This window comes from Homarus americanus, unplaced genomic scaffold (genome assembly GCF_018991925.1).
Source record: "Homarus americanus isolate GMGI-L3 unplaced genomic scaffold, GMGI_Hamer_2.0 scaffold59578, whole genome shotgun sequence".
NCBI classification, from domain to species: domain Eukaryota; kingdom Metazoa; phylum Arthropoda; class Malacostraca; order Decapoda; family Nephropidae; genus Homarus; species Homarus americanus.
In genome coordinates this window covers 4,831,050-4,849,430 of record NW_024712913.1, presented here as the reverse complement: position 1 = coordinate 4,849,430, position 18,381 = coordinate 4,831,050, and the positions used below count along the sequence as shown (strand labels likewise).

General features: G+C 38.2%; 1 protein-coding gene across 1 annotated transcript in view; it reads left to right on the top strand.

The window, feature by feature from the left end:
* The window catches only part of LOC121864668 (breast cancer type 1 susceptibility protein-like), a 27,072-nt gene extending 9,280 nt beyond the window's left edge, over nt 1-17,792 (top strand). Inside the window, exons 5-14 of the mRNA XM_042363819.1 lie at nt 474-3,678; nt 4,408-4,554; nt 5,298-7,189; nt 8,020-8,150; nt 12,305-12,380; nt 12,673-12,823; nt 13,521-13,815; nt 14,909-15,043; nt 15,918-16,032; nt 16,275-17,792. Coding sequence (XP_042219753.1) covers nt 474-3,678; nt 4,408-4,554; nt 5,298-7,189; nt 8,020-8,150; nt 12,305-12,380; nt 12,673-12,823; nt 13,521-13,815; nt 14,909-15,043; nt 15,918-16,032; nt 16,275-16,447 — 6,320 coding nt within the window. The 3' untranslated portion in view covers nt 16,448-17,792. The remainder of the gene's footprint in view (nt 1-473; nt 3,679-4,407; nt 4,555-5,297; nt 7,190-8,019; nt 8,151-12,304; nt 12,381-12,672; nt 12,824-13,520; nt 13,816-14,908; nt 15,044-15,917; nt 16,033-16,274) is intronic.
* Nucleotides 17,793-18,381: the final 589 nt, after the last annotated feature.

The window sequence follows — 18,381 nt, the reverse complement described above, 5'->3', positions numbered from 1 at the left end:
AATTGCCGGTCTGGGCATGTGTAGTTTTATCAAAACATCATTAAAAGCTTGAAACGTGCTGATATTACCCTTTGGAATAAATGATTAGGTTCTGTTAGGTCATTGTAGGTTAGGTTATGTTTGTTTTAGTTAGCTTTTGATCAAAGTGCGCCTGCCCAGAGCATTTTCAGCACCTGACATCAAGCGTGGGAGGTGATAACAGGTTGTCATTTTATACAAACTACACAAATCCAGCAAACATTCCCACCGTATTGGGTGAGACGTCTCCTGTGGTGGCCATGGAAACTGGCTTAAACTTATAAAGCTGTATACCTTGGTTGGTAAAAATGTAGAAAATATAAAACAAGGAGTCTCAAAACCATAGTTGGTAAACCCTTGGTTAATAAGGGATTACTGCATATTTCTAATTTTACTTTGAATATATTTGTTATGATTGCTAAACAACTTTATAAATTATTTTCTATTATTTGCAGAATTGAGTCTTCACACAGATGGAAAGCCTCAGACACAGAGAGCAGACGCTGGAATCAGTGACTGTATCGAGCGTGTGATTGTAGATGTTATATCCCAAGAACATTCCTACTCATCCCCCACTAAACAGGAACCTTTGGAGAGAAAAAGTTTGATACCGTCCCTCACTCGAGGCAAGGGGGCTCGTGGTGGTGGTGTGGTGTTGCGGGGAAGGGGGAGGTTAACAGGAGGTGGTACAAGAGGAGGCCACTCATCTCTTATTGGAAAATCTGCTAGAAATAGCAGAAGGCCCATTGCCACTTACTTGGGGAAAAAAGAAATAAATACCAAGACTGGGGGTGATCTTTTGTCGGTGAGTCAACAAATTGAAAATACAATAGTTTTTCCAGGGGAATCTTTAAATTATACTGAGGAATCTTCACAACATCTTAGTGAAAAGTTGGGTCGAGAAAAACCAACAGACAAGGTTGCCAAATGGCTTCACACCAGCAGTGAAGTCGGTTTCCGCATTGGAGCCTCTCACTCGAGTGATTCACTCTTAAAATCTGATTCAGAATCTACTCAGTATTATATACCCCCTGAAAAAGATGTTGGAAAGGATCTCCAATCTTCTGCACAGACACTAATGGAGAACAAGTCGAGCTCAGACACATCTATTAAAAAGTCTATACATACCAATAAAGAGTCTTGTTCATCTTCAACCCCAAAAAGTAAAGGAAGCATAACAACCTCATTCATTGGATCAAAGAAGTTTTTTAAGTCCAAGGATGGTAAGATCAGCCCAGTTGTTGAATCTCAGGATGATGTGGAAACTCAGATATTTAATCCAGCTGAATATATGACTGGTACTCCAAGTGATCCTTATAATTTTATTCCCAGCCAGAGGACACCAAAGAACACAAAAATTGCTCCAAAACGTGGCCGAGGAGTTAAATCAAGAGCAAGAGGAGCTCTTTCCATGACCCGCGGACGAGTAAGAGGTCGGGGCAGAGGTCAGGGCACTCCAATCAGACCAGAAGGATTTGATAGGATAGATGACTCGATTATTAGTACGAGCATGAGTGTTAATTTAACGTACCAGAAGCAGAGTACACCCGTCACTAAAGGAGCAAAACTTAAACAGAATGTCAACCTTAGCGTCATTAAACCACCAAAAATAACCATCAATTTCGCAGGAAAGAAACAAATAGATTCTGTTATCATGTCGAATCATGACGACGACGACGACGACCACCATGACATACCCGATAGCTGTCCCGTTAACACAGAGAATGAGTTTGATGTTCTTGTGTCAGATGTAAAAGAGAACAAAACCTGTAATTCCAGCCAGGTTGCTGACCCTCTGTGTAACAACATAATAGAAGAGGACAAGGAAGCTAATCTCATTTTTGTAACACCTGCCGAAGGTGGCAGAGTATCAGCAGCAGTGGATGTAACTACCGGCACTAAGGCTGAAGTCAAGAAAGGGGGGAAAAAGCGACCTAATGAAGATACCGTTGGTGTAAATGAAGGAAATAAGAAAACCAAAAAGAAGCAAACTATCTCAGATGTTGAAGGTAGTTCCAGCAGCAGCAGCAGCAATAGATCACAAACTGCCAGGAACAAAAGGTCTAAAGCAGAAAAAGCTCAGAAGGAGGTGGAAGCTTTGTGCTCCATGTTTGAAGATATTGAACAGTTTGAACTTAACACTGTGTTCACAAAAGAAGAAGAACTGAACAAACAGAAGAGAATAAAAGAGAGAGAAAGCCTTCTAAGAGAGAATATTTCATTCATGGAACAAACTTTTGAAAATACCCAAATTAATAAAACTATCCCTTCAAAAGTTTCTAAAGGTGAGAATGTTATGCCTCCGCCAAAAGTGCCCACAAGAAACAGAAAGGTAAGATTTAATGCTAATACCTCGGTAGAACAGAATGAACCCCATACATGCCAAGAGTCAACACCTTCAGTATCAACCAGATCGTCTGGGAAAATACTTACTAATAACACCACTGGGTGTACAAGTTCCCATAATGTCCGTTATGCCTCAGAAATGAAGTCTAAATTTATAGACACTAATAAAACTGTTGCTGTCTTAGTTAATGTGAAAAATGCCAAGTCTCCTGGCTGGTCACATGTTGAGGGCGCCCGCAAAGATCTGAAAATTCGACAGACAAGCCTCAACATAACTGGAGGTGAACAGCGGAGCATGAATGACTCCAGAACCGATGGAGGAACCTGTGGGCATTCAGTAAACACAATAACATCCTCACAAGAGACAGACGTGACAATTGATGAGGAAACTCAGCAGTTTGACGTTGAGCATCTCTCGTCATCTCATAGTAAGACGGAACGAGTGAAGAAACTGAAAAATATCGTGTCTCAAATGCGACTGGAGGAAGAGAATAAAAAGGCACAGACAAAATTAAAGAAAACTGAAAAAACGAGAGAGATTTCTTGTAGGGAAAATATTGAACATGATAAGAATCCACAAACATCACAGATTTTACAGTCAGATAAAAACACAAAGGATAATAAAATTGATAAGCCACAGTCCACAAACCTCCCAGAGGTTCAATGTAGTGAAACAGAACCATTTTGTACTGATGAACAAGTGGAAGGTAATGTATCATATAACATCATTTCCTCAAGGACTTCAGTAAAGTTTTCATTACAATCACTGTTGACAAATAGTAAGAAAGATGACTCCATCCCAACAAAGTGTGAAGATCAAAACGATAATTTGGTGGAAAATGAGGAGAAAGACTCAAGTTTACCAAGTAGGAGGACATTTTCACTGACAGCTAACACACAAGATCTAAGTGTCTTGAACAGTGATTGTGAGTCAGCAGGTAAACCACCGAGTGTTAAACCGCCTTGTGTTAGTTTTTCTCTCGTAGAAGATCTTAAGGAAATATCGGACGTGCAGAGTAATAGTGTCGAGCCACTCAGGAAAGTTGTGACAACCTCGGCTTCAAGTTCGACAGTTATGAGTAAACCACGCCCACCCCACCATGCCATGAGCCCAAGTTCCACACCAGGTTCATCATCCAAGACATTTTTATTCCCCAAAAGTGACGACCCACTTCAAAGAAACATGTCTTTTAAAACGTCCCAAACTTCTCCATCATGCTTGTCATCATCGAAGAATTCCAGCACTGATTCCCAAGTCATCCATGGATCACGATTGGTCCCATTTAAATCTATGGGGTCACTCTGCTCAGAAAGGTCTGTTATTAAAACAACTCTTACTATACTCATCTCATATCAAATATGCCATTAGTTATATCATGATTGTAGGTGTTTTATAAAATGTGCTGAGCTTTCCCAACTTATTAGATGCCTCTTGTTATCATAAAGTCTTTCTTCTTGCATAAGTCAATGATTTTAAATATTTAAGCTTGAAATTCTTTTGTCCATAAAATGATTTGTAATGGCAGTATCATAATCACTAGTGTGAGTGAAGGACCTGTGGTGGAGAGTGGACAGTGTCAGTAATGTGCAGTGAGTGTGGAAGGTGGGTACACAAGAGGTGTAGTGGTGTAAATGGCTGACTGAACGATGTTGCTGACTTAAGTGTGCTCAATGTTCAGGTAATTATATGATCTGACTTGTGTTGATGAGTTCTGCTTCTTGAGTAATGTGATTGGTCCTGGGGATGGAGCTCAGGTGCAAGAATCAAAAGTGGCTGGAAGAAGTTGATGAAGCTGTAGCCTACTGTATATTGGCATGCAACAGGACCCTCTCTTCACTTAAAAGGAAAATTTTATGTAGACAGCATAAGAAGTGTGTTGTTGTATAGCAGTGAATGGTACAGCTAAAGAACATGACATTTATAGTCTTGAATGAACTTTAATGAGAATGGTGAGATGGATGTGTAATGTGACAGAGAGAGAGAGAGGAAACCCTGTTCAAAGCTATGACCTTGTAGTTTTAAAAACCATTCATTGTTAACAGGTGTGGTGTAGCAGCTGGTGATGCCAGTCTTGTAACATCTGCCGGAGGTCTTGGCCGTGACTTTTGTCTTCATCAAGTCCCGTGTGAAGTTTATCAAGTCCTCATGAAATATATGGCTCTTTTGGTCACACAGAAAGAGGAACATGGGTTAGTATACTTCTCATGGCTTTATTGTCCAATATTTCTTGTAAGGGAGTAGGTCTGTATCCACAAGGTGAGTAAAACAAAAGAGCAAGATGGAGGACGTGAAGGGGAACAAACTTCATACTGTTCCCTCCTTTCCTCATCCTTTAGGGAGGCGGGATGAGCTAATACAACTACTGGTAGTCAGACGGGTACCACCTGGAGAGAAGGTTGTGATCGACAGGATGATGAGGATAAGCTAGAGTGTAGAGGTTATGGCTTTAGGAAAGGAAATGAAAATGGGCTGTGGATGTTTGTGAACATCAAGTGTAAGAAAGCAAATAGAAGTGCATAATTCAGAGGTGGGTAATAGGAGGAAGTGGGGAAGACTTAGAAGGAAGGGGTGAACAACTCACTAATGATGTGATCAACATCCAAGGAGCAACAGTGTGCATTAAGGGCAGGATAATGTGGTGCTTATGGGGATGGGAGTCCTGTTCATGGGAGATGTTAAGTTGTATGGAGTGACACTGATAAACCAGTTAGATATTTTGTGGCCTTGTTATTGAAGGGCAAGATAATCTGTTACAGCATGAAGAGCATATGAATGGCAGGAAATGAAGAGTGTCTGTGTTTGCACCTGATTCCTGCAGTAATAAGAAAAGACTTGGAAGAGTGAAAACAAAAATTTATTTCAAGACCTGTATTCTCAATTTTTTTATTTTTTTATTTATTTTATTTTTTATTTTATTTTATTTTTTTCACAGAAAATGTTGCAGTGGCACTGTGGTCTCCAAGACAGAGAAAGCGGTCATGCAAACTGACTTGCAAGCAGCAGCCAACAGTTGTGGTGATGAAGAGGGTAATCCAAATGATAAGCTCACACCACAACAGTGTGAAGCAGAGGCTCAGACATTGTCAGAATCTGCTGCTTCTGAGAAGAAAAATGTAGAACCTGAGAGTCACCTTCTTGAGGAAACCCAGGTATTATATGGTAGTGAAATGGTGCCGGGCAGCTGCTGTACTGAGGACATGGAGGTAGCACTTTCATTCCCTGTTAATATTGGAATCAAAACCTGTACCAGGAAGAATTTTCAATCTACAAATACTCTTACTGAGCAAGTAGCTGAAAATAGTGAGCTGAACTTAAACATAGATAAGAAAGGATCAAATAAGAGTAAAAAATCAACAGACACACAAACAAGGGTTGAAGATTCAAGTAATGGCCAAACACCAGCTCAGTCGAGCTCCCCATCCTCAGAAATACCACTTGACAAATGTGCCCTGAAAAGGTTGACAAGCTACATTGAAAGTTCATCTGCAAATCTAAATCAGAACACAGAGAGCCAGCAGTCAACAAGTTTGTTGGCAGTCGCCGATATAAGTGAAAACAAATTAACCCGAGCTGCCAGAATTTCAAGTCTCTCAAGCGAAAATGTAAAAATGGATGAGAAGCCAGCGGAGAGGACCGAGAGACGAACACAGGGGGCCCAGAAAACCAAAGAAAGGGGAATGCTACCAAGGACAGTAATAAATGATGAGGAACTGGTGGAGGTTGAAAAAGAAAATCTAAAGAACACAGGTAACTTGCAGCCAACCATCAATAGACCAAGAAGAAAACCACTGCAGTCAGGTCAACCTGTGTTGGAAAACATTATGTCACAGGTTTCAAAAGATGGAAAGATTCCACCTATTGAAAAGGATGAGTTAACTCCAGTTCAAAGATCTCAGGAGAGCCAAAAAACAGTTAACTCTCAGAACAAAGCTACTAATAGTAAGCTTTTGTTCTCCACAGATTCATCAGACCGATCAAATACTAAAGGTAAAAAAGATGACCTATTAACATTAGGCTCTGTAGAAAACAGAGATCCAGACAACTCGGGTGATGACAGTCCCTGTATAGACAACTTAGATTCATCAAACCGGAGATTTAAAAGGATTCGTATGCCAACGAACTCCGATTCCAGTTCTGAGGAAAGTGACACAGAAGTAATCATGAATCCACCAAAGCGTAAACCAAAAATTATCTCAACCAGCAGCAGTAACTCCTCTGCTGTCCAGAAGTCACAGAAAACCAAATTTGAAAAACCAGAACTTTTTCCTTTGGATTCCGAAGAGATGCGAGACCTGGAAAGACTTGATCAGAATGTCTGGGAGTTTTTCGGACATCCTGATGAGGACCTCATGGATAAGAAAGATGACGACCAAAATTCCCACACCAGCATTGAAGATGTAAATTCACAAAAAATTAAAAGTGTGGTTGAAAGTGATGATGCTCCACTAACCACACTAACAATACCCTCTGATGAGGAGGAGATTCCCAGCACAGCCGAAGTTTTGCGAAATGTCAACCAAGACTTGAATTTAATAAAATCAATGCGTAAGAATAAAAAGAAAATAGATCTCGAAATAATCACATTGGGATCGTCACAGGACACATTACACTCTGCTAATGTACCATCTCTCTCTCTAGGCACAAAGATGCTGTTTGCCAGAGTGAATAAATCTCTTTCAAAGGCAGAAGCTTTATTAGATGAAAATAGCACCACATGTAAGGACAAGAACATTCCTTTAGAAGAACAAAATAGTACTAAAGCAGAAGTATCCAGAGATAAGAAACCTGGCAAGAAGTCACCATCTGATAAGGCAGATATCCAAGGTAAGTGATGGAGTAATGGGATGTCACTGTGTCTTTGTCTCTTAACATTTGCTCTACACATCCTTACCTTCACCAAACATTACTATGAGGTTGCTTTAGGGGATATGTTTAAGCCCATTGCTCGTGTGTGTGTGTGTGTGGTCAACAGGTCAAAAAACAAGACCATGTCAGGGATATTTAAATGTAATGTTATATATTTACATGTAAGTTCTGTGTATTGTATTACATACTGTCTTCTTAATTCTGTTTATATGAAGTAGATGAGATAATCTAAACTTTAAAATACATTACTGTTAACACATATACGGTACATAATTTATTACTTTATATTAAAACACATGAAATTCCCCATTACATAACTAAACAGATAATTGCACATTCTTCTGTACACATCACCTGTATGGCTAGCAAAAGTGTTTTATTTTTTCTTGCCATTTATCTGTCACATTAATGTAACTAATAGTTTAATCCATTTCCACTTCTTACTTGGATAATAGAACAGTTCTATTCATCCATTAAGCTTCCTCCATTCTTAAGTTAATTGGAGTAAAGAAATTTTTTTCATTTAACTAGGATGCCATAAGCCCCTCCAGACCTTCACATGATGACAAGAAGTAGGATTTGATATATCAGCCCCAACCCCCTAGTGATGTACTTTACCTTAACTGACCCCGGTACAGAATGTCTTTTATCATTGTTTAGTCTTGTTACTATGGCATCTGTTCTTTCTAGCCATTTTGGTTAGTGTCCATTTTCAGACCTTTAGTTACTAATACTCTAATAGCTTTAACCCATGGAACTATTTATTAATTGAGTTTTGCTGTGTGCAGATGGGCAACCAGTGAAAATAATTGAGGAGTCAGATGAGGAGCATGAGAATGAAGTAGACAATGTCAGTCACAGCAGTGTGTACTCCAACCAGAGTGAAGCCATAAGTACACAGAAGCAAAACCAGGTTAAGGTAATTTTAAATTATATCTTTAGTAGAATTTGTATTTATTTATTTCTTCAATAATACATACCTGTACTACAAATATGTTATAGTAGAATTGTGGAAATACAAAAATCATTTACCTGGGAGTCTTACAATAGTGACATAGTGTATTTGAAAATTAATACTGATGAACATGTAAAACAATAAACACCATACTGTACTAGTGTATTTTGAACCTCTCATATACAGTAAGTACAATACTACCCCCATTGAATGCCCGGGCTGTGTTCCTGGAGGAGAGAGCTTTCAGGGGTCGTCATAACATACAGTGGTCCCTCGGTTAGCGAGATTTCTATTAACGAGTTACCTCCCATAAGATTCTTAACTTCGGTTAATGAGCAATCCCTCGATTCACGAGTTTCTTACGAGCCGACCTGAACATGTTTTCACTTGCACTTGGCGGTCAACCAGCTGTAGTATTAGTCCGCCAATACAGTAATCGGTTCTAGGACTTAAATTCCTTACTATTTTAGAAAATATCAAGAAGTTTATACTATTCAATAATTTTAAAAGTTTAATATTAAATTTTTTAGTCATTTTAACAATTATTGAAAATAAAGAAACAGTTTCTGGCGTGCCATCCAACTTGTTAACACACCAAACAAGAGTTAGTCTCTCTGTGTTTTCAGTGGAGGTAACATCTTGCTTGAGACTCTCTTTAACTAAACGCTTTTTTTCTGTTTCCAAGCAAATTATTGGTAATTTTGAAATTTATTTTACATATTGACAATATATAGCCTAGTGCAGTGTTATTTTAAATAAAATATTCATTATTTACAGCAAGTTTAAACTTTAAAAACCAGGTGTTGACAGTGTTTGAATCCAGCATGGGGCCTAAGAGATCAAGAAAAGCGATTTCAATCCAAACCAAGCAGGAAATTATTAAGAAACATGAAGAAGGCATTAGAACAAATGCGCCATGCAAAGAATATGGCATGTCGACATCAAGTGTGTCGACATTTCTTGCACAGAAAGACAAATTTAAAGAAGTGAAAGTGAGAGACAAATCTACAAGAGTGTTTAAAAGTAGATCCCTAATTGCAGAAACAGAGAGGTTACTTATCATCTGGATTAGGGAAAAACAGATGAAAGGTGATTCAGTTTCTACTGAATTCATTTGTGAAAGAGCCAGGGAGATTTACGAACATTTAAAGACAGATCAACCTGGTTCTTCAGGCACAGAATTTGGAGATTTTCGGGCCAGCAAAGGCTGGTTCAAAAAATTTTAGAAAAGAAGTGGCATTTTCAGTGTTATTTGGCATGGTGAGGCTGCTAGTGCTGATAAGGAAGGAGCAGCAAAGTTTTTAGTGGAGTTTAAAGAACTGATGGAAGAAGAAAATTATCTTCCACAGCAAGTGTCCAATGTGGACGAAACTGGGCTGTTTTTGGAAAAAGATGCCCAAAAGAACATTCATCACCAGAGATGAAGCCTCTTTACCTGGGCATAAACCCATGAAATACTGTCTCACTCTATTGCTTGGTGCCAATGCTTCAGGAGATTTTCGACGGAAGCCTATGCTTGTTTACCACTCTGAAAACCCCAGGGTGTTCAAGCAACAGAAAGTGGTAAGAGGAAAGCTTGGTTTATTGGAAGTCCAAATGTAAGGCATGGGTGACAAGACAGCTCTTTAATGAATGGGCTGTTGAGGTGTTTTGCCCTTCTGTCAAGAGCTACCTAACCACCAATAAACTCCCTTTAAAGGCTCTTCTCTTCATGGATAATGCACCTGGTCATGACCCTCTACTTGCCAGAACTTTGGAGTATCAATTTGACTTTGTGAAAGTGTTGTTTTTGCCTCCCAACACTACATCAATCATACAGCCAATGGACCAGAATGTGATCAGCAACTTTAAGAAGCTGTACATGAAGAAAATATTTAGGAGGTGTCATCAGACAACTTCCACTGATCCTGAACTAACACTGACACAGTTCTGGAAGACACAATTCAACATCCTGGAGGCTGTAAAATTGATTGTGTCATCATGGCAAGAAGTCTCCACTAGATCCCTCAATTCTTCATGGAAAGCACTGTGGCCATCAGTAGTCCATGATTTTGAGGGATTTCAGGATGACACAGAGTTGGACCAGGAGATTGTGTCCATTGGTCAGTCATTGGGCCTTGAAGTGGAGGAGAAGGATGTGGAAGAGCTTGTGATGTCTCATGAGGAGGAACTTACTCCTGATGACTTGAAGCAACTGGATGAGATGTTAGAGGCTGACAATGATGAGGAGGAAAGGGAAAGTGATGACCATATGTCAACTTCAGAGTTGAAAGATGTGATTTACCACTGGAAGAAGTTCAGGAAACTGGCTTCAAAGCACCCAGATGTGGAAAAATCTAAACTAACGTTGCGTCATGTTGAGGACACAATGGTCTCCTTCTTTAAACCTAAGTTAATGATGAGGAGGAGAGATGCCCCACAGACCACAATTGAAACTTTCTTCAGTAAAAGGCAGAGGGAACAAGATGCTAGCCCTCAGCCTTCCACTTCAAGAAGGAGAGAGGATGTTCATGGTGGAGAATTTGTCAGTCCAGAGGTTCCTGACATTTTCATGGAAGGTGACTCACCTTCCAAGAAGCAGTAAAATGCTTCTCCTCCACCTCCACTTCCTTCTCTTCTCCCTTCTCCTCCTCCACCTCCCACTTCAAATTCACATCATCATCATCATCCAGGAGCCTTCTACATACACACCTCAAAGTAAGTGAACTTTTCTACCATTTTTGTTGAATTTAGGCAATTTTCGGTGAGCTGGAACCAATTACCCAAAAACCCATTGAAACAATGGTTTCGGTTAACGAGCAACCTGCTGGAACTGATTGTGCTCGTTAACCGAGGGACCACTGTATGTACGTATATAGTATTCCACATACACGTAAGTATAAATACAAAGTTTCTGTGATGATCGGACAACGTCCATTTCGGTTAACGTCATGTTTCCAAGAACTTATCTAGGACATTAACCGGTGCATGACTGTATTTACATTTTTAGTAATAAATAGTACCTCAGACTAAAGTTAGGATAATATAATTGACATTTCTGGATTCCTTGCAGGTCGGGGAATATTTTGAATGTAAACGTCATATATTTTGCACAAAAGATAAAATATTTGCTTATTTTCATGATCTCCTTAAATTACATCTAAAATTTGTATGTCAATGCAAATGTTAAGATGTTTATATTTAAAATGATCACCGTCTTGTAAGAATTCCAGCAATGCAAATTATAATCTGTCTGGGTAATTTGTATGAATTTTATGAGCCAAAACAAATATCTCCAGTCAATAAACAAATTATACTTCACCCGCGTAAATCAGGCATCCCGGTTCTGGCAAGGTACCACGTAAATGACCAAACGCGTAAACAAGAACCGCATAAATCGAGGTATTTCTGTACAGTCGACCCTCGTTAATTCGGACTAATGGGGGGGGGAAGGGTGTCCGTTTTAGCCGATTGTCCGATTTAACCGATTTAAGGATTAATTTTGCATAATATTGCATTATTTTTAAAAGAAAATGCAGTGAGTTTGTCCTTAGCCTTGTGTATGTCCGAAACTGTTTGCTTTTTAACACCATACTCGTCACAAACTCTAGCCACCGAAGCACCAGCCTCTAACTTCCTTATAAGTTCCAGTTTCTGGTTCACAGAAAGGGTCACACACAAGGCTAAAAGATGCTTAATCACTGAAATATCAACGAAAATTGCAGGGCAACATAACACTGATACTCGAATATGGCGCTAAGTCAACAATGACTGGCGGTCTGGTGCGCGCCATCTATCGGACAATCCCAGAACCGGAAATTTGATACTGACGGTTCCTCGCTTAGTTCAGATTTCGTCCGAATTATCCGAAATCCGGATTAAAGGGGTCCGAATTAACGAGGGTCGACTGTACATTAAAAAAATAATAATAATAATAATTCATAAGTCATTTGTTTGGCACTCACAACTCTAATACATGTATAGTAGTCTGAGACACAATGTTATACTGTAAATGGTGGGTCAGTTTCCAAGCCTGTCTATAAAAGTCCATTTTATCCAAAATTCAGCTGAAATATTGTGCATTTACAATGAATAATAGAGGTTCATTCCCTGGTTCACATGAGACTCTTGTTTTACAGGACGAAGTCGAAATGCTCAAGGCAAAAGTCCGAGAACTGGAAGCTGCCATGAAGAAGAAGGATGTCGTTGAAGAAGGTTTGTGTGTGTGTGTGCGCAAAATTTTGTAGTTTATAAAATATGGAATAGATGTACACTCGCTCTAAAAAATATCTTTATGATTTTGTGAGACACTCACACAACGGATGAAGGATTTTGACAACCCTACTTAGACAACAGGAGTCGCGGTGTTCATTTTGAAATTCATCAGTCTCCTCCGTAAAGATACCTTTTGGGGTGAGTGTACAACTAAGTAGGATTCCCGATTGATTTGGTTATTGAGCGAAAACTTGATGAAAATTTTTTTAAGTTGTCTTATGTCTCCCATCAGATGATGACCCAAATGATGTCCTGTCACCTACTTGTCCTCTGGCAGATGACAGTGGTGAGGAGTCAGAAGAACTCTTCACCAGCCTTCCTGAATTAACTGTGTCTAATGAACCAAAGTTGCCACCAAGTAATGATCCGATTATATCACAAAAGTAAGTACTGTAGTAACATCCAGACATCGGTAAATTAATGCATTGTTTCCTTGTTGATGAAAATTAAAATGAACATTGTTTTACAGCTCCACTGTTTTCATAAATGTGTCTGTTGTAACACTACAATTATCCCAAATTTCTATGGGTTTTCTCCCTTTACTTGTGCATTACAGTATTTCTTTCAAGTGATATCTGCCACACCACGTTGTTCGTAGAATGTTCAGTATTCCTGTCACCTGCTGTTGTCAGTGAAATATGATCATCTGTTGTATCCATTATGAAGAACATTTAACTGGTAGTCTCTAATCACTTGCACTTGTGTTTTTATCTCCATTTATTTTTCTTTTAATTCAGTCTTCTTAGTTTATTATATCTTTAATCCCTTCATTTATTTTACCTACTTAATTTTTTATTAATATTATTTTAACTCCATGGCTACATTCAGTTGTATTTTATGTACACCTTCCATTCCCTAGGTTTTTTCTGAAAAATTAATGTAAATGTCTGTCAACTTGCCATTGCAGAATCTTTCAGGAAAGAAAACAATTTGAGTATATATATGCATCCTCTTTCTCTCAAAAAACAAGAGAATTTAAGTATTTTCTTTCTTAATGTCAGTCAGGTTACCACAAACACAGCATTTAATATGTTACACATAGCATTGCTATACTGTAGTGAATTTTTGCTAAATTTTCAGGCCAGCATCAAGCACAACACGAGTTAGTACCAGAGGACCTCCACAGCTGGTGTGTACTGGTTTAACCGCCTCAGAAATGGGTAAAGTTCAAGATCTAGTGAACAAGTTGGCTAGCCCTGGCTCAAGTGTTAAGAGGTTGTGGGATACCAGCGTCACTCATGTGGTAGTGAAGACTGAATCTGGTCTCCATGCCCAACGAACTCTTAAGTACCTATTTGGAATAGCTGCCGGGTGCTGGGTCATTACCTTACAGTGGGTGCTAGATTCACTCTCCACAAAGAAACTTCTCCCAGAGGTTCGTGTATGAACAAGAATTTATGTTCCTCTCTTATCAACCAGGATGATGCTACCATTGTCTGCATGATTGCCTACACTGGTTATGTACCTTTGCTCTCTACCAGGAACAGTATGGTAGATCATGTCCATCTCCTGTACATTTTTAATTTATGTCTAAAAAATTATGTTTACTTTGACAAGGTACGATTTCTTTGTTTGAATACAACCTGTTACAAATTACCTTACAATAAAGAAGAACCTGACAAGAGAGGTTGCAAGAGACTAAGCAACATGGAGAGTTACCATCATGTAATCTCGGCTAACCCACATAAAATGACATTGATGATATCAAAGCTTAGTTTTGCATGGATGGCATCTGTAATTCTGTGTCCTGTCCTGTTCAATAACAAGTACAATGTGCAATTCATTTATCATTCACTGGGCTTGTTTGCTTGGCTTCGCCACCAACTTATGTGAGTAAATTCTGATGCATGTTATGTTTTCAGAGCATATATATATATACTGTATATATATTTCCTCAATTCATATTTTCACCTCAGTAGTAAAATTAAAACAGCTATAATAAAGGTTACTTACTGTATATATATCTGCAATATACATATATGAAAACAACTACATGTACAACAACAAGCATCGCCACCACTGCCGCTGCTGCCACAGAGCGGACTCTCTGACATCAGTATCATTGCTCCTCACACCCACTTCATAAAGGTTGAAGATCCAGAAGCAATACTCAACTAAACTAAACAGAACTGTATAAGTTTGCAGAAGAATTCTCCACATTCTTTTGTGTGACCTTATTTGTTGTGTCATTGCATTAAAATGGGTTGTTGTCCCAAGAAGATTAAAAAAATAGACAGAATGTAGAGAGACCGAAGTGTAGTTACAGCTTAGGAGGAGAGCTGTTAGTAGAGGAAAGGAAAAGGCAGCCCTTTATCTCCTCTCTTGGAAGTGTGTGTCTGGTTATCCAGGACTGGCTGGCTGGCTGATCCCAATCATTAGTATTTGTGAAGCTTTTAATGTCTAGGTCATTTTAAGTTAATTAAAAGTATATAATTTATGTGATGTGATCAAAGTCTTGCTATTTACAGGAGGACTATGAGGTAATAGACTGTACAGGAGTTCCAGGACCAAACAAAGGGCGAACTAAACTCATCCCTCTCTTCACTAACTGCGAGTTCTATGTCATGCCTCCGTTTGTTGATGTTACCATTCAACAATTCAGGGTATGACACAAAAGTTTTAATCTCAAGGCTAAGATTTCTTGCTTGATAACATAACACCTATACAGGTTGACAACCCTTTATCCGAAATTCCGAAAACCGAAAGTTTTTGTGTGGGGCGTTTTTTTTTTTTTTTTTTTTTTTTTTTTTTTTTTTTTTTTTTTTTTTTTTTTTTTTTAAACAGGGATTAGTCCACGCGGGCATAGATCACTGACCCACATCAGGGCCTGGGGGGCGAAAATGTAATAGTAATAATAATTATAATAATAATACTAATTATTCATCGTAAATAGAACTGTTAATAAAAATACACCAAAATAAAATAATAGGATATCATTAATAATAATAATATATAATAATAAAATTAATAAAAATAACAATAATACAGGAGTACTGTAATAATAAAATAATAATAATAATAATAAATACAAGAAAGAAAAAAGATCAAAAGTGAGAAACACGACCTAGACCTATGAATTATTATTATTATTATTATTATTATAATTTTATTATATTCCCCCCCAGGCCCTGATGTGGGTCAGTGATCTATGCCCGCGTGGGCTAATACACATTAAAAAAAAAAAAAAAAAACTAACCATTCTGAAAACCGAAAAATTCCGAAATTCGAAATTCCTCTGGCCCCAAGGATTTCGGATAAGGGATTGTTAACCTGGGTATTAAAATTATTATTATGTTCAATTATGTATGTTTCTATATCCTCAGTGTCTCTGCCTTGTGTGTGTATAACTAGGTAACTTATCTCAGATGTCTCACCCATAATAACTTTGACATTTATCCCTTCATTTGGCCACAGGCTACAACACCAGATATTTTACCCAATCATTCAATCATTTTACAGTAATACTTTAACCAACAGGAACTAATAAAACTGTGTGGAGCCCAAATAGTTGATTCGCCTCTCAAATTCAGTGAAAATAATCGATCAATGAAGCTCATTATTGTTCAGACTGATGGCAGTCATCATCCTGAAGGTTAGTATATTATTATTTTTATATCTGTTACTAAATTTTAGTCTTATGCAATGTAATGAAACTTAAAAAAAAAATTATGTGTTTATCATCATTTTACACACCCTACCTGTATTTCAAAACTTGAGTACTGATACAATAATGCTGTACAGCATGAACACGTTATTGATTTATACGTTGCTTATATTAATTTGACTTGCATATAAAGCAAAATATATTTATGAAATATTTCTTAATTCTTTTAGAAACTTTGAAAAAATACGAAAAGGTTTGTGTGGCCCATGACTGGATCATTGAATGCATTGGAATGTATGCTCACATATGCATTTCACCTTATATCATTGGTAACCCCAGCCGGAGTCATGTGGAAGCCTCCTGCCTCCCACTTTCACTTATGCAAGAGACCCAGGAACTCTAGTATTGGAAGTTGGTAACATAATAGTTATAGTTGGTCGCCCTTTACTCGGCAGCACGTTTAATGGCTGGGACATAATCAACAATCAGTCTGCTCTTTCCTACTACAACTCTTGCCGTGAAGAGGATAGTAGAAATAAAGTTTTTTCCATTATTATACCAGAGGGAGGAAGCTCAATGATCACTTGATAACATACCTGTACCTCATCTATCTTCTTGGATCAGCTATGATGGTTTTCTGGTATCAACCTCAGTTAGTTTATCCTGGTTATGCCTTCCACCCAAACAGGTAGTCTCACTGTGCTATCCTTATAATGGGTTTGTAGATACTGTAAGTGCATTTCACAAAATTACAGGTCTCAGTTATAGTTCGTTAACAATCCAGTCTGGTTACAAGTGATGAACCTAATGGGGTCCATCAGCCCCCACTCTTGTGCCAAGGCATTTGTATATTAAATAGAAGGTACTTTAATCCAGTTTGTCTTTTCATGATGTATGTTTCTGTGGCCCAGCCGGGTCAGCCCTGCAGTTTGAGGGAAAGTCTCTGGTATTTTCTGAAATGAAATTATATGAATTTGTATTATAGAGATGGTTTGGGGGAGCTTGCTAAGATCTCTGCTATAATATTTAAATGGGTCTCCATTTAATATTTCCTTTTTGAAGTATATTAATGTACTTGTGTTGCTTTATAAAAACTTAAGGAACTATTCACAGGACCTGCTGAGTGGTTGATAGCAGATTGGATCAATCACTTGGAACAATTAGATCATATTGCTTTCTCCCAAAATATAGATTATGACTAAACTTACTCTCTCCCAAAATGTTTGACAAGAAACAGTTGGATAAGTTAGACAGTTATCTTTTCTCTGGGCTGCAGATCTTTCAGGGGAGGGTTCAAGTAACAGAGTCTCTGAAGTGAGACATTATCCTCTCACATTTAATAGGTTTAACCTTCTCAGTCTTCTTATCCTTATTGAGGGGTTTCCCTAAGGAGTTCAAGGTCAACATTAGGGCTGGTGTCTCTGTCAGGCCTGAAGGGAGGGAGCAGCTCTTTCTGAATCTGTAGATCTATACTGAGGTTCTCCTGAAGAGGTTTGTAATATATTTCTCTCCGATGTAAAAGATTCAAGACTTGGTGAAAACAGTTTAAATAGTTGCTGAGAAACGTGCAGTGTACAGTCAAGTGCTATTTAAAATAGCAGTTTAAGACAGGATTTTGAACTAATTTTTACCTCGTATAGCAGTGGTTCTTAACCTTTTTTGAGTCACAGACCCCTTTGGGAATCTGGTGAAAGCTATGGACCCCCTCCCTAGAAAAATGCACATAAGAACATAAACACAACTTTGCATGCAATGAATATACTTTATTTTATTAAAAATTCATTGCCTCATACAGTGTATGACATACACAAAGTATGAATAAAGTAAACAATCTTAACAAAGAATTAAGTTTCACACTTTTTTATGCAAAAATTAATGGCCACTCCATACAAAAATGAAATACAAGCATCTTGTGCAAATTAAACAAAACAAAACTTTAATTCTGCTCAAAAGTTCATTTCAATGAGAAGGTTGTTGTTGTTTGGCTTGAATATAAATGTTAAATTTTTATCTGACCTTCATGGACCCCCTGAAGCCCATCCATGGACCCCTTGGGGGTCCAATGACCCCAGGTTAAGAACCCCTGTCGTATAGTGTTCTGTATGCACAGAGGAGCCTGCTGTTACACCTGAGTATATGAATGAGGTCTCAGAGTCTCAGAGCACAGATCAGTTTAGTACAGTACTGTATTCCTTTTTTTTCTTCTGGATGTAATTAGTTTCATATATTTTTATTATGATTTCAAACTAGAGAGAAAAGAGGAATTTGATTAAGAATTTGTTTAATAACAGACTTAATTTCTGGGGTACAGGGTCACATTAGCACTTGGATAATTTA